Here is a 23,859-nt window from a genome sequence, read left to right as displayed (position 1 = left end):
GTGGCAAGTTTCTCTTCATATTCTGTTTCTGATGTAGCTGAGTTTTTGCCTCTGTGGCAAGTTTCTCTTCATATTCCCACTTGCCAGTGCTTATGTTGGTTCTTATTTTCTTCATTCGGATCCTTTTTCCATTCTTTGAAGGATGCTCTTTTGGTTCCAATAGCCTCTTTCACTTCACCTTTTAACCACGCTGGCTGTCGTTTGCTCTTCTTTCCACCTTTGTAAATACTGGAATGCATCTGGTCTGGGCTTCCAAAATGGTATTTTTACACAATGTCCATGCCTGATTTAAAGTCCTAACCTTGGCAACTTATCCTTTTAGCTTCTTTTTAACCATTTTCCTCATCTTATCATAGTTGCCCTTTTGAAATTTTTAGTTATTTATTAGGATTTATTTACTGTCTTTTTGAAGGAAATCACTCAAGGCAGTTTACAGTAAGAATAAATCAAACATGAGCAATAGACAATTACAACAGTAAAAATATTCAAATAACAATACAAAGTATAGCATAGTGTACTACTTACGTTGATATAGTAGATTTGCTTTGTGACTTCACTCCAGATATTAGCTCAAATTTGATCTTGTTATAATCACTGTTCCCCAGCAGACCCAACACCGTTACCTTTCGTACTATGCCTGGCATTCCACTAAGGATTAGATAGAAAATAGCCCCCCCCCCTCTTGTCAGCTCTTGGACCAGTTGCTCCAAGAAGCAGTCATTCATTACATCTAAGAATTTTACCTCCCTAGCGCTCTCTACCCCAATATTGACTGAATAAATGTTACATTAATCTCTAAAAACATTTCTTCATCTGTCTGTTCGTTCTGTCCTGGCAGACGGTGGTACAGCCCTACCAGAATACTCCTTCCCTTCACACCTGGAATTTCTATCCATAAAGATTCCACACTGCTATCCTTCAAGGACATTCCAGCACTGGTAATTAGGAAACAAAACCGGTGCTGGGCAGACTACTATGGTCTACGCCCTGATTGTGACTGAATAGATAGGGATGGGCTGGAGTGTAAATTTTAAGGGACTTTGACGTTAGCTTCAGAACTTAGTACAAGAACAGTACTGGGCAGACTTCTACGGTCTGTGCCCTGAAAAAGGCAAGGACAAATCAAACTCTGGTATAAAGTATCACATACCATGTAAATGAGTTTATCTTGTTGGGCAGCTGGATGGACCGTACAGGTCTTTATCTGCCATCATTTACTATGTTACCACGTTACTCTTTGGGGTTCTACATGGAATGTTGCTACTAATTGGGATTCCAGAATCTTGTAACTCTTTAGGATTCCAGAATCTTCAGAACTTTTAGTACAAGAACAGTGCTGGGCAGACTTCTCGGTCTGTGCCCTGAGAAGGGCAAGGGCAAACCAAACTCAGGTATAAAGTATCACATACCATGTAAAATGAGTTTATCTTGTTGGGCAGACTGGATGGACCACTCAGGTCTTTTATCTGCCGTCATTTACTATGTTACTCTTTGGGGTTCTAAGTGGAATGTTGCTACAAATTGGGATTCCGGAATCTTGTAACTCTTTAGGATTCCAGAATCTTCAGAATTTTTAGTACAAGACTTCTACGGTCTATGCCCTGAGAATGGAAAGGACAAATCAAACTTGCTGGGTACACATAAAGCATCGCATACCATGTAAAATGAGTTTATCTTGTTGGGCAGACTGGATGGATCGTAAAGGTCTTCTTTATCTGCTGTCATTTACTATGTTACTATTTGTTACTCTTTGGGGTTCTACATGGAATGTTGCTACTAATTGGGATTCCGGAATCTTCAGAAATTTTAGTCCAAGAACAGTGCTGGGCAGACTTCTACAGTCTGTGCCCTGAGAAGGGCAAGGGAAATCAAACTCGGGTATAAAGTATCACATACCATGTAAAATGAGTTTATCTTGTGGGGCAGACTGGATGGATCGTACAGGTCTTTATCTGCCGTCATTTACTATGTTATTTTGTTTGACTCAATTCCCTCTTTAACATTATAATGCAACTCCCCCTCCCATTTGATCTCCTCTATCATTGTGATATAATTTGTACCCTGATAACACAGTGTCCCATTAATTTTCCTCTTCCCACCAGGTCTCTGAGACGCCTATTATATCTACCTCATCATTTAGTGCTATATATTCTAACTCTCCCTTCTTATTTTTTAGGCTTCTAGCATTTTGTATTTAGACACTTCAAATTGTGTTTTTTCTTTGCATCTACAAGCTGCTTAGAAGTTGATGGCGATCATTTCCATCCTTTGCTCTCCCCATAAACGCTCCTGGTTGTCTTTCACCACTGTTTCAATAGTATCCTTCAAGGACACTCCACACTGAACCATGCACTCCTGGGCGACTGTCAGCTTCCCCCATTTTAGTTTAAAAGCTGTTCTGTCACCTTTTTAAATGTTAGTGCCCAGCAGCCTGGTTCCATCCTGATTAAGATCTACATGCCAGCTGTCTCCTTTATATGCAGATTTGACTCATGCATATTCATTAGGGATATCATGAAAACCTGGCCCTTTGGCAGTCCTTGAGGACTGGGAGTGAAGACCAGGGGACTAGGGGGTGTTATGTACCATATAATGACTGGTCACACGTCTGCTGCGTATGGACTGTGGCACCATGATGAAATACACACAGAGAAAACCATCTGCGCCCCCAGCAGGAAGAGATTGTCACGACTCTGCGGCAGTAGAGTCCTTCACAGCTAGCAGCCTCCCCGTCGCCGGTGCAGAGCCCTTGTCAGCTGTCTGAGAAGCTAATCCCCATTCTTACCAGCCAGTGCCTGCTTAGAATAACAGCTTGGCAGCTTAATATTACAGCTGCTTTAACTGCAGTGCTAGAAGGAGCAATTATGATAATTTGTTCCCAAATCCTTCGTCCTACTTTTCCTTTTTTTCAGGTGTGAGCTCATGTATTGAAGACTCTGTAATTGTGCAAACTGCATAATTAGTAGATTATTTGAATAATAAATCTTAAGAAAGTGGGAACATTTAAGCAATTATCACTGATAGGCAGAAGCCAGGAGCCCCAGGCAAATCCACAATGACTTTCCTCTGGCCTGCAGGGATTATTACTAGTCTGAAAATTACCTGTCTAGGTGGAGTTTGCCGAGAGAGACTGTTTGTTTCCTGTAATAATACAGTTCACTGTGAAACAGATTTAATGCTGCATTACAAGGAAAGAAGGTTTACATACTTCAGTTGCTAGATGTGGTTCAATCTTCCTTTTGCTGGGCGTCCACAGTAGGGGTTGTCTATTTTTGTTTTCGGCAGGAGGACGACACATGAACTAAGCTTTTTATGTTGTTTTATTTTTTTGTTCTTCTTGAGTCTAAAACTCAGTGGAGTTTAAGTGCAATCTATATCTATCTATCTATAGGCTGTATAGAAAGAGGAGTGACCAGCAGAAGAAAGGAGGTTTTAATGCCCCTGTATAAGACGTTGGTGAGGCCCCACCTGGAGGTATTGTGTTCAGTTTTGGAGGCCGTATCTTGCGAAGGATGTTAAAAAAATGGAAGCGGTGCAAAGAAAAGCTACGAGGATGGTATGGGATTTGCGTTCCAAGACGTATGAAGAGAGACTTGCTGACCTGAACATGTATACCCTGGAGGAAAGGAGGAACAGGGGTGATATGATACAGATGTTCAAATATTTGAATGGTATTAATCCGCAAACTAATTTTTTCCGGAGATGGGAAGGCGGTAGAACAAGAGGACATGAAATGAGATTGAATGGGGGCAGACTCAGGAAAGATGTCAGGAAGTATTTTTTCACGGAGAGGGTGGTGGACACTTAGAATGTCCTCCCGCGGGAGGTGGTGGAGATGAAAACGGTAACGGAGTTCAAACATGCCTGGGATATGCATAAAGGAACCCTGTGCAGAAGGAATGGATCCTCAGAAGCTTAGCTGAAATTGGGTGGCGGAGCAGGTGGGGGGGAAGAGGGGTTGGTGGTTGGGAGGCTAGGATAGGGGAGGGCAGACTTATACGGTCTGTACCAGAGCCGATGATGGGAGGCGGGACTGGTGGTTGGGAGGCGGGAAATACTGCTGGGCAGACTTATACGGTCTGTGCCCTGAAAAGGACAGGTACAAATTCAAGGTAAGGTATACACCTATGAGTTTGTCTTGGGCAGACTGGATGGACCATGCAGGTCTTTTTCTGCCGTCATCTACTATGTTACTATGTATCTATCTACATCTGGGTTGAAGGGTATTCACAGGGTATCTACTGGCCTCATAGATATCAGCAGTTTAATCAAGTGTTTTATGGGTAAGCAGTTAATTTGCTTAATTGATGGCTTAATTACCAAGGCTTTCCCCCCTTTCCTGGGATACTTTTAGAACATAAGATTAAGAACATAAGAATCGTAATACTGGGTCACACTGAAGGTCTATCAGGCTCGGTATCCGTTTTCTGCAAGTGGCCAATCCCATGATACTTACCCTCCAGGGATAAGCAATGGATCTCGCCCCAAGTCTACCTTAATGCTTTTTTAGACTTTTCCTCCAGGAATTTGTCCAAACCTTTTTTAAACCCAACTCTGCTAATTGCTTTCACCATATCTTCCCGCGATGAATTCCAGAGCTTAATTGTGCTTTGAGTGAAAAAATGTTCTCTCTGACTTTTTCAATGCACTGCTTAACTTCAAGGTGTGTCTCCTAGCTTTTATACTTCTTGAAAAAGAGTAAGGGACAGATTTTACATTTACGCATTCCAACCCACTCAGTATTTTGTAAACTTCTATCATATCTCCCTTCAGCCGTCTCTGCTCCAAGCTGAGGAGCCCTAACCTCTAACCTTTCCTCCTAGGGAAATCCATTCCAAACTTTTCATCATTTTGGCTACACTGTCCTCTGTACCTCTTTTCTCATTTCGTTATATCATTTCTGAGGTGTGACAACCAAAATACACACAGAGGTATTAGAATATTCTCTGTTTTATTCTCCATTCCTTTTCTAAGAATTCCTAGTATTCCAGAGGTCGAGATTCAGTAGAGGTTAAGCAGGCAGCAGTGGCATAGGAAGGGGGGGAGGGAGGGGCGGTCCGCCCCGGGTGCATGCGCTCGGGGGGGGGGGGGGGGGGTGCTGGCCCCGCTGGTTCCCTGTTCTCTCTGCCCCGGAACAGGTTACTTCCTGTTCCGGGGCAGAGAGAGCAGGGAACCAGCGGGGCCGACGCAGCTCCGAGTGACGTGCACTCGGGGCGGATCGGCCCTCCCGCAGGTAAGAATGCGGTCCGGGGGGGGGGGGGGGTGCACCGCAGGGCGGGGGTCACGCCGTGCTGCACCTGGGGGGGTGCGCAGCGGCGACCTGCCCCGGGTGCCATTAGCCCTCGCTACGGCACTGGCAGGCAGTGCCCGGTGAACTCCTGCTGACCTGAACTGGATAGTGTAGCTGTGACCACCATGGAACTATCTGGTTAGTGCCAGGGTGATCCGGGGGGGGGGGGGGGGGGGGGCAGATCAGAGGTGGAGCTGGAGTTATCCAAGCACCGGTACTGAAAGAGCTATCTGGGAATCATGGTTATCCTGAGCTAGGAGTGCACAGCCCAAAAGTTCTGGGGATCTATGCTCAAGTTGCATGCCAGGTTTCAGCTGATGCAGATCCTTGTACCAAAATGTTGGTACAGAAATCGGCTCTAAACGCTATTGTATAAACAGCGCTGGAATGTCGCTTATAACGTTCTGTGTGGATTTTTCAAGTGCCGTTTACTGAATCCAACTCTTGGGGGCCTTTTTACTAAGCTGTGGTAAAGGTGGCCCTGGGCTAGTGGAAGGGCAGACGGTCTGCAAACTCCAAGACGGAAAATCAACAAAGCAGATCGTTATGAAAAAATGTAATTTATTAATAGATATTAAAAATTATATACAGTACAGCCCGACACAGGCTACATTGTGTTTTAAAACATCATTTTATCTGTTTTGTAGACCCTGAAGCAGCCCTGCTGGGCGAAACATGGCCTGTGTCGGGCTGTACTGTATATAATTTTTAATTTCTATTAATAAATTACATTTTTTTCATAACGATCCGCTTTGTTGATTTTCCGGCCTGGGCTAGTTGAGGCAGCCATTTTTGTCATGTGCCAGGCTCCCTTGTACTGCAGCGTGTGAAAATAACCAAAAATGAAATGGCTGTGTGGTAAGTTTGCACTTGCCACAAAGCCATTTCGGGGGGGGGGGGGGGGGGGAGTACTTACTACCCCCCCCCCCATTCAGATGGCAGTAAGGGCTCCCCCACTAACCCAGCAATAACTGGGCATCATGTGACATGCCTGATTAGCGCCAGGTCAGCCCCTGCAGAAATATTTTTCAATATTTCCGCTGGCACTGGAAATGGAACGAGCAGGGGGTGCAATTACTGCCAGCACCCACGCTGGGCCGGCGGCAGTTCTGGATTGCTTCACGGCAACCCTTTAGTAAAAGGGCCCCTTAGTGAATCAGTGCGAGGGGGTGTACGTGCGTAACTTACAGAGTACTGTAGACAAAGACATGGCATAACTGTGACAATATTCAGGTGCACCAACGCCAACTCAGGCTGGCATTCTGTAATGAAATCTGGCTGCACGGATGCTGCTATATAACTGCCCTGATTTGCACAAAAGCAGGCACAGGAAAATCACTGCAAAAATGGGTTTTATTTGAATTCAAAAATTTTAAAATAGCTTTTAAATTCAGGAAAGTAAGTCTGGATACACCAAAGAGCCTCTGAGAGAGACAGATAAATTAAATTTATATATTGCAGACAAGCCATCTAGGTATAATTACAGATTTACAATTTCTTTCTTTTTATGTAAACAGTATTTACATATTTCATTGCATTTACAAAAGCCTGTGTTCACCTCCATTTCCTACAATAATGGGGGAAAAAAAGCATTTACACTTGTTTCTGTACAAATGTTTCTTCATAAAAATATATCTCTGTACAAAAATTTTTTCTTGGTTTTCTTTTCTCTTTTTTTTTTTTTTTTTTTGCTTTTTTACATTTTTCTAACATAATGCTTATGGTCACAATAATGAAAATAGATCACACCTCTCACATTTTCTCTCTCCTGATTGGTAGAATGCAAGGGTAGGGCGGAGCAATACCATGTAGTCCGTCCCCTCCTCTCCACACCTTTGCACAGCACTAACAACTCTAAGCCAGCAGGGGAAACAGAAACCTCATTCGTAATGGCAGCTCAGTCCATCATTCCATGCGCTCACAGGTCCCGGCGCTTCCACCGAATGATTGGAAGTGGGGGAGAGAGGGAGGGGGAGGGGAGCCGCCATTCTCTGCAACTCTTGCACTCTGGTCCTGTTCGCTGTTTTCATTTTTAACATTTTGTTACACAGTATTCTGGGATTTTTTTGGTTCCATGTCCTCAATAGTCAAAGCAGAACTACATATTACCAGTAAAAATATAGACTTTTTTACCCCCCCCCCCCCCCCAATCTAACAGGGGAGCTAGATAAAAAGCCCAGGGTGTAGAGCAGAATGCAGTTATTCGGCTCTATCCCCATATAAAAATTCCCATAATCTGAAATCTACGATAGTGCAGGAAATAGTTGATTAGGGTATGTGTTATTGTCTCTCCCTTCTCTGCACATTGTATTGCACTCAGTGGAACATAACTCTACCTGGCCCTAGCCATCCTCTGGGTCCCAATCTCTGGCTGTGCATGCACACACACACATGTGCAAACAGGCACACACACACACACACATGCAAACAGACACACAAACAAGCACACATGCATGCAAACACAAATGTACACACAGCAAACACACACATGCAAACACACATGCAAACATGCAGACACACATGCACATGCATGCAAACACAAATGCACACACACATCCACACACCTGCGTGCAACCACAAACACATGCACACATGCATGCATACCACACACACATGCATACACACACAGAGAGCATACACACACAGACATGTCTGCCCACAGAAGCACGCACACACAAACACACGCACACAGCCACACATGCATGCAAACATAACCGTGCAGACACCCAGGCATGCACATACACACTCGATCAATTATTTTAGTTTGGAAGAGGTGGGATGGGGCTCGTAGAATCTGTTACAACATAACTTATACTTGAGGTGACAAAAAAAAAATCCCCTCAGGACCGGAGAAGAGCTTAGAAGCAGAGCAGTGCCCAAATTCTGTTTTGTGGGATGTGGGTCATTGCACATTTCACTGGAGGAATTACTTTTCCAAGCAAGAACTATATAAAAAATTTTGCTGCTGTGGAACCTCTCCTCCTGCCATTCAGGCCACTTGCTAGGCCCCCTACACATGACTTTTCTTGCCCACCCTTTGCAGAGAGCCCAGCTTCACCCTGTTCAAGGTATCAGCTCTTCCCAAACAACGAAGGACAGCTATAAGATGTTGTGATAAAAAGCTATTGGGCAAGATGAAGTCATAAACTGTCTATATGTAATCAGACGATTTACAACCCCCCAACTTCCCGTTCCCTTCTGTGTAAGGTGCTGGGCAGTCCTGAAGGAATAGTTTACCCTCTCAGGTCTGCCACAGCTGTCCAGATGTGCTGCTGCTGCCACGCATGTGCCAGGGAAGAGAGCACTCTCCTCATAGGCTGTCACAGATACGACTACTGGTTTACTTCTCGCTTCAAGTTTGGTTTCACCAATGATAGAATAATCAGGTCTTTGAATTAAAAAACGAAAACGAAAAAAAAAAAAATCAATCCAGATGGAGCCATTCCAGTATTTAAGATTTTCATCTCTCCTCCAAAGGACTTGGCCAACTGCGCACTTTTCATTAGACTGGGTAGTGACAGAGCTGTGAGAACAGCAATGCTTCAGTTCACCAGCTGCAGCCAATGGTTTCCCGCCCTCTGGGGAAATAACCAGCAGTTCCTTGAGATCTTGTTAGAAATGGAAAATGCAAAAGGGACTCTCTGAAAGAACAGAAAGCAGCTGCCTGGAGAAACACTTTCTTTTTCGTTTACTAGATGGTTGATGAAGATCCTGAGCAAGGTAATTCATAGCTGCAGTTTCACCTTTGTGCAATCCAGACTGGAACCAGCTGTCCATAAGACTTGAAAAGCCTCCAACAAGCACAGACTGAGGAGTAAAAGGCTTCGAGGGCTGCGGCAATCTCTGCGCTTGTGAAGGGCCAGAACCAAGCAAACCATACACTTATAAAAACAGAGAAGCAGAGGCCAAATAAACCACCTTTTTAAAAGCTCTTTCCCACTCCAGCAAGTTCCAGTTTGCTTCTTAATGGGGCTTATAGAGAGGACACTTCAAGGGGAAAAGGCACACGGGAACTTAATGTCACCTTTTTTCCTGTGGGATGAGGGGTAGGGCCAGGATTTATTTCTCCAAGTGAACCAAGTTTGGGGATCTGGCTGTATACAGAAAACTGGTGCAGGGCATCTGTTACTCGTGGGGTACTATTGTCTAACTCAAAGCTGTGGAGCAGAAATGCCCTACAGTAAAATTCACCCCCCCCCCCCCCCCACCAGATGCTCCATTGGCTAACTGATATGAAGAACACATGAATGTCCAAATGTGTGTCCATCAAGGTTGCAGTGGACTTCATGGGATCTCTTCAATGTTGCTTACTGGCATTTTCGATTTATTATATAGCAGCCAGACTCTCACCCCTGTCAAAAAATGCTCCTCCCCACCTTCTGCAACAGAAAACTTATTAACTCATACGTTCAGCAGCACTTTCAACAGGGAGACAGCAGGAGAGAGGAAATTAAACCTCCTCAGATCAAAGATTTGCCAAGAAATGAGCTGTTCAACTCTGCCAACACCTCTGGGACCCGGTGGAGACTGAAGCAGCCAATGGGGCCTGGGAGCTGGCTCTCCTGCTCCGAAGGCAGACGCTTTGGTTGGCTGCCAGGCGTTCTGGTGCCATGCAGCTGAAAGGATAAAAAGTGCTGTAGCTTCGCCCCCCCCCCCCCCCCCCCCGTTTGGATACAGTTTATTGAAGGATTTCTTTTAAAGTAAGAGTTTCAGTCAGTGCAGCGTGATATGGCCACCAGTGGGACACCCACCTCTGAGGATTCCAGAACACTGGAGGCAGAAGAGAGACAGAAGAGGTGGGTTGTTATTCCAGCATGGATTGTCCGATACAAATCTGCATGAGCTTAGCTTTCTCCTAGCTCACACTCAAGACAGCGAGTGCGCTAGAAGGGGCGGTGCTGTCCCCTCCAATATAAACAGTGGGGCACTCCAGGTCTAGCAGCTCATGAAATGAGGCGTTCCTTTCTGTCTCTACTTACCGCACACTGATTGCATGCTATACAGCCGTGCAGACAGTGCTGACTGTAAACTCTGTCTCATTGGCCACAATTTCCGTTGGTTGCACATTTCGATCATACATTGGATTTTCAAAGGTTGCACGGCCGTTGGTGTTTTCATGGCCAGAAAAACCATTAAATGGGACTTTAGGTCTTCTCCTATGGGGGAAGAGAAAGTGAGACATTACTGGAGATGGGAGAAGAGGACCACAGGACTGCAAAGAACAAGGCCTCTCAACCCCGTCCCACTGAAAACCTGATTGACTGTAATATATGCAGATGTATCTCATACGTATTCAGTGACTGTAATATAGCAGATGCAACTCATGAATATTCAGTATGCATATCCTGAAAGCCTGCATGTTGGGTAGCCCTGGTCTAGGAACTGGAATAGCTGATGATCAACAACTCTTGCAGTCTTGCATAACTGTGGACCTGCAGAAGTGATCTATTTTAATGAGTCTATATATTTTTTTGGTGGGGAGGGGGAGATATATTTATTGGTCAGTTTGATATACTTCCCCATGTAAACAGCATCAGAGTAGCTTCCATACAATAAAATGAGTTACAAAAAAAATACACTGCTGTACAAAAGAACCTAATAGTAGCACTAACTAGGCAAGAACCTTTGGTCCAAGCATCATCTCTTCTCCAGCAACTAACCCTACACCACCGTATCACCAACATGTAAACTAGTTATTCTTCTCTTCCAGCCTATTTGACCTCATTAGCTGCTTCCCAGAGGTTTTCCCCTTTACTTTTAATGGATCTATTGTCCCACTGACTCTAGTAGTCTGATGACTGCTGTGATGGACCTGCAGCTTGGAGCCATCCAGCAGGGCACCCTCTGGACCTCCAGTGCGGGCTCTAGATCCAGTCACCAAGTGCTTCCACTGCTGAGAATCACAGATCCCTCTTCTACTTTCACAGGTGCCACAAGGCGTGGAGGACCTGATCCAGGAAATGACAGTAGAACCTATCAATAGTCTTACCATTGAGCACCAGTAGGGATTTACTGTGTTTGGCATTAATCTACAAGTTTGTGCTCTGTTCCAAAGGCATTAACAATAAGATAAAGATAATGGATGTAGTAGTTTACATATACGAATGTATAGGTATGACTAGAGTCCTCTTACAGTTGATGTCCAACTGTTGACTATAGGTAACGTTGGGTGATCAGGAGACATGATGGAGCAATTGTATAATCTAGGTGCCCACACTTATGTACCCCTTGTGTAAATGTCTAGAGTACTAGCACCTATGCATGTACATGTCCACACACCCATGCAAATGCCAGTAGGGGGCTTAAGCATTAATCTATAATGGCACATCTAACTTACATAGCATGTAAATGCAAGAGGACATATCAAGAGCCGAGCAGAAGCAGGACATTTGCATATGTAAACTAATCTTTATCTCATTGTTCTGCTAATGCCTTTGGAATAAACTTGTAGGTTAAAGCCAACACAATTTACAGAATCCTGCAAGTTACGCACACCCCACCACAGGGGGGCACCTGCATTTACACCCAGATCCATTGCTGGTGTAACTATGGGACCTATGTTGGGTTGCACTACTAATTCTATAATGGACGCAGGGTGCTCAGGTGCCCTTATAGAATAGAGTCTGATTGTGTGTCCTCAGGGGCCACTTATAGAAGTGGATCTAGCATGCTCTCAATACTTCGTTGCAGCAAGTGCAGATTCATGGTCTTTACTTACAACCGTGAGATGCTGAACCCACCTGTGTTTGTAGAGATAAAGCACGAAGCCAGCAATCATTAGGGCGATGAATGGGACAAGAATAGCAGCAGCCACCGAACTACTGTTGGTTGCAAAGTGATGCCCTATTGAATCCGGATCATGATCAAACATCTTGAGATCTAGCAAAGAGCAAAATCAAATCTCATTGGAAGCTGAAAAACCAAAGGTTTCTGTTTGATCTAGAAGAGAGTCTAAAGTCACCCCAGGTCTGAAGAAGCTGATCAGATGCCAGATACCCTACTTCTGTTGAAAAGGAAGAATTCTGATATCTTGCATTTCAGTCCATGGTCCTGTGTGCATGTGCTCCTCATTAAACCCAAATGAGTTAAGACACAAACCCACCCCCACACTAATTTATAGGCAGATGGGGTAACGTGGAGGGGCATAATCGAACGCGGCGCCCAAGTTTTCCTGAGGATGGCCTCGCAGAATGTCCTTGCGAAGGGACGGGGAAACCCGTATTATTGAAACAAGATGGGGGTCCATCTTTCATTTTGATAATACGGTTGGGAATGCCCAAATCTCAACATTTAGGTCGACCTTAGAGATGGTTGTCCCTGGTTTTCGGCAATAATGGAAACTGAGGACGCCCATCTCAGAAATGACCAAATCCAAGCCCTTTGGTCATGGGAGGAGCCAGCATTCGTAGTGCACTAGTCCCCCTCACATGCCAGGACACCAACCGGGCACTCTAGGGGGCACTGCAGTGGACTTCAGAAATCGCTTCCAGGTGCATAGCTCCCTTACCTTGGGTGCTGAGCCCCCCCAAAACCCACTCCCCAAAACTGTACACCACTACCATAACCCTAAGGGGTGAAGGGGGGCACCTACATGTGGGTACAGTGGGTTTGTGGTGGGTTTTGAAGGGCTCACATTTACCACCACAAGTGTAACAGGTAGGGGGGGATGGGTCTGGGTCCGCCTGCCTGAAGTGCACTGCACCCACTAAAACTGCTCCAGGGACTTGCATACTGCTGTCAGGGAGCTGGGTATGACATTTGAGGCTGGCAAAAAATATTTTTAAAGTTTTTTTTTAGGGTGGGAGGGGGTTAGTGACCACTGGGGGAGTAAGGGCAGGTCATCCCCAATTCCCTCCGGTGGTCATCTGGTCAGTTCAGGTACCTTTTTGAGGTTTGGTCACAAGAAAAAATGGACCAAGTAAAGTCGGTCAAGTGCTCATCAGGGATGCCCTTCTTTTTTCCATTATCGGCCGAGGACGCCCATGTGTTAAGCACGGCTCAGTCCCGCCTTTGCTATGCTTCCGACACGCCCCTGGGAACTTTGGTTGTCCCCGCGACGGAAAGCAGTTGAAGACGCCCAAAATCAGCTTTCGATTATGCCGATTTGGGTGACCCTGGGAGAAGGACGCCCATCTCCTGATTTGTGTCGAAAGATGGGCGTCCTTCTCATTCGAAAATAAGCCTGATAGTAACATAGTAGATGACGGCAGAGAAAGACCGGTAGATTTTATTAGGTTGCCAGACTGTGGACTAGAAGACAAAAATGTGCCATAGTATAAAATCCATAGGGTAAACCCAGCACTAACAGCATAATCCTGTCAGCTACTTCCATATGTGTTCTGTAACCTGTCAGAAGGAGGCTGTACTTTAAACATTTTTTGGAATGCAAAGCTTTCCTCATTCAAAGTGAGGGACAAAGGAAAACTTACCAAGTCTCTGGAGTCCAAATTGACCAAAACCTTTTCCTCGCACGAAGCCCTGGTACAGGAAAGTGTTGCTGGATGCCTCCGATGAGACCTGGAACAAACGTTTGCAGTTTAACTTAAGCACATTAAGAGAGCTGAGTCACAATGGAGAGAAATGGATCTCTTAACTTCAGACAAGTTATCCCACCTCCAGCTCTTTCTCAAAAGCACCTGTGAGCAGAGAATTGTGTGTGTATTCTCCCCTTATTATAGGAGGAATTTGGGCAGGTGCGAGGCTGTACACATCTGTGTTGGGATTCAGATACTATATCCTCTTCTTGTAAAAGGTGCTTTGGGATCCTTAATATCTATATCTTAATATCAGGGGGACAGGGGTCTAAAGGCTTTGTTGAAAGTGAATGAAGCCTGGCCCTTTGAAGTCCACACTACATGGCTGATATTGAGACCACGGGAGATAGACCTGCTGACTCCTGCGGTCGTTGGCAAACCTGGAAATTCAATGCCAGGGCTGTATCTGGCCACCAGCATTGAATTTCCCGCTTTTTTGGGGGGTGCTGCAAACATAGCCAGTTAAGCAAATTTATAGCAGCCAAAGATAGACCTGCTATTTACGCGGGTCTCATTCAGCGGGAGGTAGCCAAGTTATCTCCCACTGATTATCGGCAGATAGCTGGCTTGAGGGTGTTTAACTGGCCAGGTGCTATTCCTGGCCAGTTAAATACTTTTGAATATCGTCTGGTATATATTTATAATCATTTAAGAGCTATTTAATTTGTCTGACTTAATTTATTGTATATTATTGAATGACTCAGGTTTGAGTCCGAGTTCTGAGGACTGATCATCTACTTTTCTAGGACACTTATGGACAGAAACTATCTCCTTCCCTTGATAGAGAAATTGGGACCTGCTCTACTATTTCCAGGAAACAAATGGATTTTCATTTCTAACCTCGTACGATCATTGGTCTCTCTTCCAATAAATGTGTTACTGGAGTTTCTTTTCAGTTGGGGATTCTTGTCCCTGGGGAAGCAAACCGGACTCCACCAGGTTCAGCCCTTGATGTAGATCCCCATTGCAGCTCTTACACCCCACTTTCAGTAGCTGTAGGTTGGGACTGGGGGTGAGTCGCTCATCTACAGGTAGAGAGGGCTATGCATCCCTACATCACCCCATCCTGTCCGATTACTTACGTGCCCATCCAGGGCCCAATTGTCACTTTTAAACTTGTTGGTGAATATCTGCACAGGACCTCGGACTTGATACACCTGCAGGAGTAGATGCAGGTCTTCCTTCTTGTAAATCCCTGAAAAATGATCAAAAGTCTCTCTTATTGTTTACTCATTCAATTTAAGAATTGCCTTTTCTCTAGGAGACTTGAGTCCTTTTGCTCCTTAGGACGCAATGAGAACAGAACTGCTGTTGCTCAATTATATTCAAGCACCGGTGGCAGAGACCCAGCTGGAGGCTCCCAATGTGGTTGATCCAGGAGCAGCTGTACACGAGCTTCACCTCTGCTTCCAGCACAGCAGTTACACCACTGCATGACACAGAAAATGTTCACTCGTGTTTAGAAAAAACTGTTCCAGTTTTATTCAGCTGAATTGGAGACTTTAGCATCTCATATTTCTGTCCCAAAATTAAACCAGCTTCTAAACCACAGGCAATGTGCTTTGCAGACAATAAATACATCCAGGGGACAATCGACCATCCGACAATAGCAGTGTCTCTTGCAAGTACATATGGAACTCTGCTCTGCTCCCCAGCCACTACAGACCTAGTCTAGCTCTATTTGTTCTCTTATCCTTATCTCTGGCTTCTGTATCTGTACCAGGCATGCTTACGTTCTGTCACGGTTGCCAAGCTGTCAGAAAAGTCTTTCCCCGTGATTTCTTTCAGCTTCTCTTCCCCTGATTTTTGTCATGATCTCTCGTTTCTGAACTTATTTTTTTTTTCCTTTGTAAAACTATACTGTTCTGTACTGGATTGATTGATGCCCTGCCACTCATCAGAAGCAACACGGTTAAAAGCCATGGTTCCTCATAGTAACATAGTAACATAGTAGATGACGGCAGAAAAAGACCTGCACGGTCCATCTAGTCTGCCCACGATAAACTCATATGTGTATACCTTACCTTGATTTGTACCTGTCTTTTTCAGGGCACAGACCGTATAAGTCTGCCCAGCAGTATTTCCCGCCTCCCAACCACCAGTCCCGCCTCCCATCACCGGCTCCGGCACAGACCCCGTATAAGTCTGCCCTCCCCCATCCTAGCCTCTCAACCACCAACCCCTCTTCCCCCCACCACCCAATTTCAGCTAAGCTTCTGTGGATCTATTCCTTCTGCACAGGATTCCTTTATGCCTGTCCCAAGCATCTGCTCCAGTGTTTGTTACAGGAATCAAGCACTGCATAAATACCTGGTCTGATGGCATAAAATGAGTAGCATACGGACTGATGCAAAGGGAGAAGAGCCATTACGGTAATGCTCTTGCTGTAAACCATGCAGCAAATGTTCATATCTGCATGCTTTATAATACACTTTTATAGTTAGTTTTTAACTTGAATCACAGGGAATCATTTTCTCATTGGCTGTCCTTTCACTGCTAGCAGTTAAAAGAATAAACTCTTTTCTATTTATATGACAAGTCATGTGATTTGGCATGAGCATTTGGTGCTATCCTGTAGGAGCCACCTGGTAACTTCCTCAGTGGTTGCTGTGACACACAAGCCTTTCTGAGGATGTCTATTATAGAGAAGCAGGTGACCGGGCACAGTTCCCAGCAGCAGCTCTCACTACCTTGCCATGAGGTGGGTTTCAGCACCATGGACAACACCAAACACACTCAGCTCCCTATTGTCTTACAGTGCCACATTCTGCCTTCCTGCAGCCCTTACCTGAGACCTGCAGTTCCACTCCACTGTGGTCTCTCAGGGTAGCATTGACTTTACCGCTGCCTGCATCAAAGTTGGTCACTGTGAGCATAGCTGGTTGTTTCTTTCCTAAGTATTCGTAGGAGCCTTTCCAGAAGGAGTTTTTGGAAAAAACATCAGAGGGAACTGCAAAGGAAAGTGACAGGTAAAAATCAGCTGTAGTGCAGGCTGAAACTTCTCTATGGGGGGAGGGGGGAGACTCATATATAATAGGAGCTGCTGTTTAATACAGAGACACCAGTCTGAAATTTCTTCTAACTGAAAGCTTAGGAAGTAGTTGCAAGTGATTTGGATTCTAGCAGCGTGACTCTCTTTCTTGACTCTTGGCATATCTGTGCTGACTGCAGTACCCTGCCCATCCCAGGCCCCCCAATCTTACATGAAAGTACTTCAGAACATAGTTACCTGCCAGCTTTGCATTAGGCAGCTCCCTGGCTGTACCAATAGGTCTTCCACTTGGTCTTATGTCGGCTGGAAAAACCAAGATGAAACCGATATTACAGAGGACTGAAAAATGTTAGAATGTGCTTGGCTGGTGTGTAAAAGTAATGGAAAAATCTGAGATAAACAACTAAAGAGTATATAACCTTTCCTCACAGGCTACCCTTGCAAAGCCTCTAAAGTTCAAGGATCAAGGTCTGAGGTTGTGTTTATTTGATTAATTGCTTAGGGCAATGCCATCAAATTGGTTTACATACAATAAAGTCTCAAACATACATCTACATATACAATATAAATAGGAAAGAGCAGAGACAATTAATAGAAGCAATCCCACTGCATTTCACAGGATCATAATGGCTAAAGCAGTCCAACAAATTAGCAAGAAGGTCAACTAATAAAAGCTGATTGACGCAGGTGTGTTTTAAGTAAAACCTTAAAGGAGGAGAGGGAGGTCTCAGTACGTAAAAGTATGGGCAGGTTGTTTCAAAGTGTAGGTCCCACTACATTAAATGTCATCTTCAAGAATGTGGAAGATGGAATTATGCGAAGTGAAGGGACAGTCAGTAAGGACTTTTGGCTGGAACGCAGAGCCTGTCGGGGAATATAGGGTCTACTAGGTAAATGACCATTTTGTTGGAGAACTCAATGAGAAATGAGATGTGTTGTGTAGGGGTGGATGTGATCAAATAATTCATGTTCCAGTGGGCAAGAGACACAACGGTAAAGAACCTTTCCATACTCACCAAGGCAGATGGGTGGCTTTCCTGTCCAGCTACCATCAGTTCTGCAGGTCCTGTGCTCTGACCCTCCAGTCAGATAGAAGCCCGGCTGGCAGGAATAAATCAAGGTATATCCCAATGATGGTAAGTCCAGGGCTTCTACGTTGGCATGGAATGGAGTCTCTGGTTGTTTACAGTGATGAGCTTCCAAAAGAAACAGCACAAAGGTAATACTACTACTACTACTTATCATTTCTATAGCGCTACTAGACGTAAGCAGCACTGTACACTTGAACATGAAGAGACAGTCCCTGCTCCACAGAGCTTACAATCTAATTAGGACAGACAAACAGGACAAATAAGAGATAAGGGAATAGCTAAGGTGGGAATGATAAAATAAGGGTACTGAACAAGTGAATAAGGGTTAGGAGTTAAAAGCAGCATCAAAAAGGTGGGCTTTTAGCCTAGATTTGAAGACGGCCAGAGATGGAGCTTGACGGACTGGCTCAGGAAGTTTATTCCAGGCATATGGCGCAGCAAGATAAAAGGAATGGAGTTTGGAGTTAGCGGTGGAGCAGAAGGGTGCAGATTTACCCAGTGAACAGAGTTCCTGGGAAGGAGTGTAGGGAGAGATGAGAGTGGAGAGGTACTGAGGAGCTGCAGAGTGAATGCACTTATAGGTCAATAAGAGGAGTTTGAACTGTATGCGGAAAACAGATAGGGAGCCAGTGAAGTGACTTGAGGAGAGGGCTAACAGGAGCATAGTGACACTGGCGGAATATAAGTCATTCGGCAGTATTTTGAACAGATTGAAGAGGAGAGAGATGGCTAAGAGGGGCATAATCGAAAGGGGTGCCCCAGGTTTTCTGAGGACGTCCTCGCAGAATGTCCCGGCGAAGGGGCGGGGAAACCCGTATTATCGAAACAAGATGGGCGTCATCTTTCATTTTGATAATACGGTTGGGGACGCCCAAATCGCAAAATTTAGGTCAACCTTAGAGATGGTCGTCCCCGATTTTCGGTGATAATGGAAACCGAGGATGCCCATCTCAGAAACGACCAAATCGAAGCCCTTTGGCCATGGGAGGAGCCAGCATTCATAGTGCACTGGTCCCCCTGACATGCTAGGACACCAATCGGGCACTCTAGGGGGCACTGCAGTGGACTTCACAAATTGTTCCCAGGAACATAGCTCCCTTACCTTGTGTGCTGAGCCCCCCAAAACCTACTCCCCACAACTGTATAACACTACCATAGCCCTTATGGGTGAAGGGGGGCACCTAGATGTGGGTACAGTGGGTTTGTGGTGGGTTTTGAAGGGCTCACATTTACCACCACAATTGTAACAGGTAGGGGGGATGGGCCTGGGTCTGCTTGACTGAAGTGCACTGCACCCACTAAAACTGCTTCAGGGACCTGCATACTGCTGTAATGGAGCTGGGTATGACATTTGAGGCTGGCATAGAGGCTGGAAAAATATTTCTAAAACATTTTTTTTGAGGGTGGGAGGGGGTTTAGTGACCACTGGGGTAGCAAGGGGAGGTCTTCCCCGATTCCCTCCGGTGGCCATCTGTTCATTTAGGGTACATTTTTGTGGCTTGGTTGTAAGAAAAAAAGGACCAGGTAAAGTCATCCAAGTGTTCATCAGGGACACCCTTCTTTTTTCCATTATCGGTCAAGGACGCCCATGTGTTAGGCACGCCCTAGTCCCGCCTTCGCTACGCCTCCGACACGCCCCCGTGAACTTTGGTCGTCCCTGCGAAGGAAAGCAGTTGAGGATGCCCAAAACTGGCTTTCAATTATGCTGATTTGGGCGACCCTGTGAGAGGGATGCCCATCTTGCGATTTCTGTTCAAAGATGGGCGCCCTTCTCTTTCGAAAATAAGCCTGTAAGTGACACAGTATCCTAAACAGGAGGTTTCAAAAGCAGAAGCTGGTGAATGTAACTACAGCGTTCCAATGAAAGTGGAGGGGGTGATGTGACTGAGGACAGTCTGGTGGCTCATATCGGCCGCTTTACAGCAAACTCCTAGTAGTCTCGCTGGCATATTAATTTTAAATAATGAGGTCTGCATTCAGAGGGACACTGCTACAGAAAGACTAGTGGACTTCAGCCACACTGTCTGGATTGCTGCGTAGATAAACTTTTAATTTAGCGCAGCTGCGAGTGTGGTCCTGCTAAAACAGAGAAAGTAATCCAGATAAGTGCTGAAAATTGGTAAATGTTCCTGTAACTTTTGGCTCTGTCCCCCTCCCCACCCCAAGCTTCCTAAACATCTAACTCTTGACTGGATATTGAGATATGTGGACAGAGTTAAGCGAGAGCTGGCCTTGAATTCTGAAATAAAAAGATGAATGCAGTTAATTTTAATGTTGATATGTATCAATCAGTTGGAGTATTAGCCTTAAAATTTCTCATTCCCCCAACTAGACAAAGAATCATGGTAGAACATGCCAAGAGGAGCGGCCCAGGAATAACTTAAGGAAATAATTTTTCATGAGAAGTGTGAAACAGCCTCCCAGCAAGGATGGTGGGTGAAAAGTTAGAAAGAGAATTCAAGTCAGCCTGGGACAAGCTCAGAAGCTCCTGGGTACTGGGCCAGCAAGGAGTAAAAAACAGAGGATCCTTTGTTGTGGCAGTGGAGTGACATTACCCGGGCGGAGGGACGGTGGAAAGAAACGAGCAGAAGTCTAATATCTTCCAAAAGATGTATTCTCCTTAAAAAGTCACATGGGTCTCTTGGAATATATTAGACTTCCCTCCACGCTGTTTGCTGTTTGTTGATTGCTGTGGAAGGACTTTTCCGCCCTCTCTGTTACCCCTGGGTCTGAGCTATAATAGGAGACTGGGAAGAGATGGGCTTCATTAATCCACTGAAATATAAAAGACAGGCAGGAAGTGGCCTAGTGAGTAGGGCAATGAGCTGAGATCAGGGATCCTGCATCCTGCCTCTGCCAGTCTTTGTTATCTCCCATTGCCTCAGGTATTTCCTGAGATTGTAAGCTCTATGGGGTGGGGTCAACTTGTACCTGAGCACTTATCACTGTAGTGCACTGTGTACATTCAGCAGTGTATAAAAATAATTATCATTATCTTAATCAGCATCCCTGGAGAAACAGGTTATTGGCACCCTAGGGTAGAGAGGGGAGCAGAAAGGGTAAGAGAGCCTGCCATCATATCGAGGAAACACAGGGGTTTTGGAAGCGAAGACAGAGAACTGACATGGCAATTTGGGAAAAAGACAATTTCAGAATTCACAGAGGATTGTGAGATTGTTGTCCCACAGGAAAGTGAAAGAAACACAGCTGGCCTATCGCTTTTCATTTGGTTCATCAGTCTGAAAGCTTTGTGTGCAGAAACCAGTTTAAGGGTTGAGCGATTGATCTCAGCCAAGATGCTGTTTGTAAATGTACTACAGGGACGGTCATGGATCATACTTGTACTTCCCCTCCTCAGATGCCGCTGAAAGAAAAGTCGTCTTGTCTGGCTAGGAATTTGTAAGAACCTTCACTTGAGCAATGCGACCTGGATCTAATCTCTGACATCAGAGTCCTGAAGGACTTAGTTTCTGTTCTGCTGGAAAGTTGTACTACGGGAAGCTCTGAAAATGAGTTACTTAAGCTGACACTCTCGAGCTACTTACGAACGCATTCAGGTTGCTGTCCGCTCCAGGTCAGGTTCGGCAGGCAGGTCCTCGTCGTGGATCCTTGGAGAAGGTAACCTTTCTGACACTTGTAAAACACCACACTTCCAACCTGTTGACAGGGGAGAGGAAAGACTCCTGGAGTAATTTTGTGAGAGGTCTAGGACAGCTCAGCATGGCTCTGACTGACTCAGACACAGCTGATGTTATTCGACCTGTGTTCTCTAAAATTTCAAGTCCTGCTAATTGAATTTGTGCAAAGGCCAATGAATGTGCCAGGTCAGTGGCTTCCAATCCAGTCCCGGAGACACATCCAATAAGTGGATGTAAATCTCGCATATATTTTCAGTGTGGACAGGTTTGCTGCGTCTCCTGGATAGAGCTGGTGGCCACATGCTACAGGTTGGCACTTTCTGTGCAGTTTTGGTTTTGAATCTCCTGAAAATGCAACAAAGGAGTGTAACAAACTCCAGTAAAGCTCTGCAGTCTTTGGGCACATCCCAGAGATGCCCAGACCCAAGTTTCCAGGTACCATCAGAAGACTCACCTGAAATCCATGGGTGGTATTTTGCATGCCGGACAAAGGGACACCAGGGTCAGCACATGTGGTGAGAGCTGGGTCTGGACATGAAAGAGAAAGACGTGCCATTTAGGAGAAAAACACGGGCACACGCTGGGCATCTCAGCCCAAATGCATTTCATGACACATCTGTTTGGCCCTTTTTCTTCCATGTTGTGTCAGTTCAGTGAATCTTCTGCAGACACATGCAACAATGACCTTTACCTGATAATTCACATTCACAGAATCGGGGGGGGGGGGGGGGGGGGGAAAGATCTCTTATAAATGCACCGCTGAATACATAAGTATGTGCATAGCACAGAAGCGTTCCCATGGATGTCCACACATGCATTCGCCACACCTTCAGAACTGGTGTACATGTATGTGCTACTGGGACTGGTTCTGGGGACCTATTTTACAAAAGCACAGAGGCATCTTTTCAAAAAATGATCCCCAATGTGGTGGAGACTGCTTCAGTCAGCTCAATTTGAAGCCAGTCTACAAGAGAAAAAAGTATTGAACCTAAACTCCAATGGAATCTGGTTTCCGCTGCATTTGTGGGGGAACTCAGATGTGATCTTGAAGGAGGGAGAGGGGCCATGACAGTCCCTGTTTCTACTGCATGCGGATAAAGTATGTACACGCACTGATTAATGACCTAGCAATCTGCCTTTCAGCCTAATTTACAGTTTGCTTTGAGTAATTAGCACTGACCTGTTATGTTTAGCCAATTATGACCTCATAGATAGTTCCTCCCATCTGTTTACCCTTGAACCTTAGGCCCCTATTTACAAAGCTGCGCTAGCGGCTGGCGGTGAATGGGCTGTATCGGCAATGCCATGCGGCTTTGTAAACAGGGGGGGTTAATTTTTTCTTCTCATGCAAACAATTCTTCTGTCCGGGTTCTAGATTGGGAATCTGTAGGACCTGGAGGTTTTCTACCTATTTACTCTAAAGCAGGGATTCGCCACCCAGTGCTTTTCAAGATATCCACAATGAATATGCATGAGATAAATTTGCATGCACCGCCTCTATTGTATGGAAATCTCTCTCTCATGCATATTCATTATGGGTGTCCTGAACATCTGACTGGCTTATGTGTCCCGAGGACAATCCCCAGCTTTAAAGAAAACGCTGATGATTAAATTTTGCATAACCAGAACTCTCTAAGCTCAATGTCCTTTTACATGATACTCACATATATATCCTCAGTTTAAATGCTTCTGTAACTATATTGAATTCTCCTCATGCATGACCTTGCTTTTTTTTAGCACAAGGATTCATTTGTTGTATCTTGTCGAGAGCAGGGACTATTTCTTACTTATTTCTGTTTAGCTCACTCTTTTTCAGTAGTGGCTCAGGGCAAGTTACATTCAGGTCCACTAGATATTTCCCTGTCCAGGGGAGCTTGTGATCTAAGTTTGTAGTTCAGGTAATGGAGGGTTAAGTGACTTGCTCAAAGTCACAAGGTGCATCGGAAGCTTTTGACCACTGTTCAACTGGATTCCTTACCTGTTGCTCTAACCACTGATAAGCACTATATACTCTGATAATTCCAGACACCCATGGACAGCCCTTGATTTTGAAGCTGAGACTCCTCACTCTCACCTATACAGCTGGGCTGTGTCCCACTCCAGGTTCCATCATATTGGCAAAACCTTCGAGAGGATCCCACGAGCAGCAGGGGAGGCGGGCAGAAGAAGGACACCGATGATCTGTAGCTGAAGCCTCTGTCTTCTCTCCTGCCTTGGGCAGGGATGCCGGGGTCTCCACAGAAGACAGCTGCACCCCCAACCAAGAATGAAAAAAAATCCCCCCACCAGTTTTAGTCATACAGTCAGCTGTGAA

The 23,859-nt window shown here is 45.2% G+C and overlaps 1 protein-coding gene across 1 annotated transcript in view; it reads right to left on the bottom strand.

The window, feature by feature from the left end:
* Positions 1–10,170: 10,170 nt before the first annotated feature.
* CSMD2 (CUB and Sushi multiple domains 2) overlaps positions 10,171–23,859 on the bottom strand; it is a 507,359-nt gene continuing 493,670 nt past the window's right edge. The window contains exons 61-70 of the mRNA XM_030220011.1: positions 23,620–23,793; positions 22,000–22,073; positions 21,453–21,564; positions 17,833–18,012; positions 17,054–17,119; positions 16,613–16,774; positions 14,907–15,019; positions 13,720–13,807; positions 12,031–12,169; positions 10,171–10,446 (exon numbers count right to left, since the gene is read on the bottom strand). Coding sequence (XP_030075871.1) covers positions 10,287–10,446; positions 12,031–12,169; positions 13,720–13,807; positions 14,907–15,019; positions 16,613–16,774; positions 17,054–17,119; positions 17,833–18,012; positions 21,453–21,564; positions 22,000–22,073; positions 23,620–23,793 — 1,268 coding nt within the window. The 3' untranslated portion in view covers positions 10,171–10,286. The remainder of the gene's footprint in view (positions 10,447–12,030; positions 12,170–13,719; positions 13,808–14,906; positions 15,020–16,612; positions 16,775–17,053; positions 17,120–17,832; positions 18,013–21,452; positions 21,565–21,999; positions 22,074–23,619; positions 23,794–23,859) is intronic.

The sequence above is a fragment of the Microcaecilia unicolor genome, chromosome 11, assembly GCF_901765095.1.
Source record: "Microcaecilia unicolor chromosome 11, aMicUni1.1, whole genome shotgun sequence".
Taxonomy (NCBI): Eukaryota; Metazoa; Chordata; class Amphibia; order Gymnophiona; family Siphonopidae; genus Microcaecilia; species Microcaecilia unicolor.
This window is presented reverse-complemented; position numbering and strand designations above follow the sequence as displayed.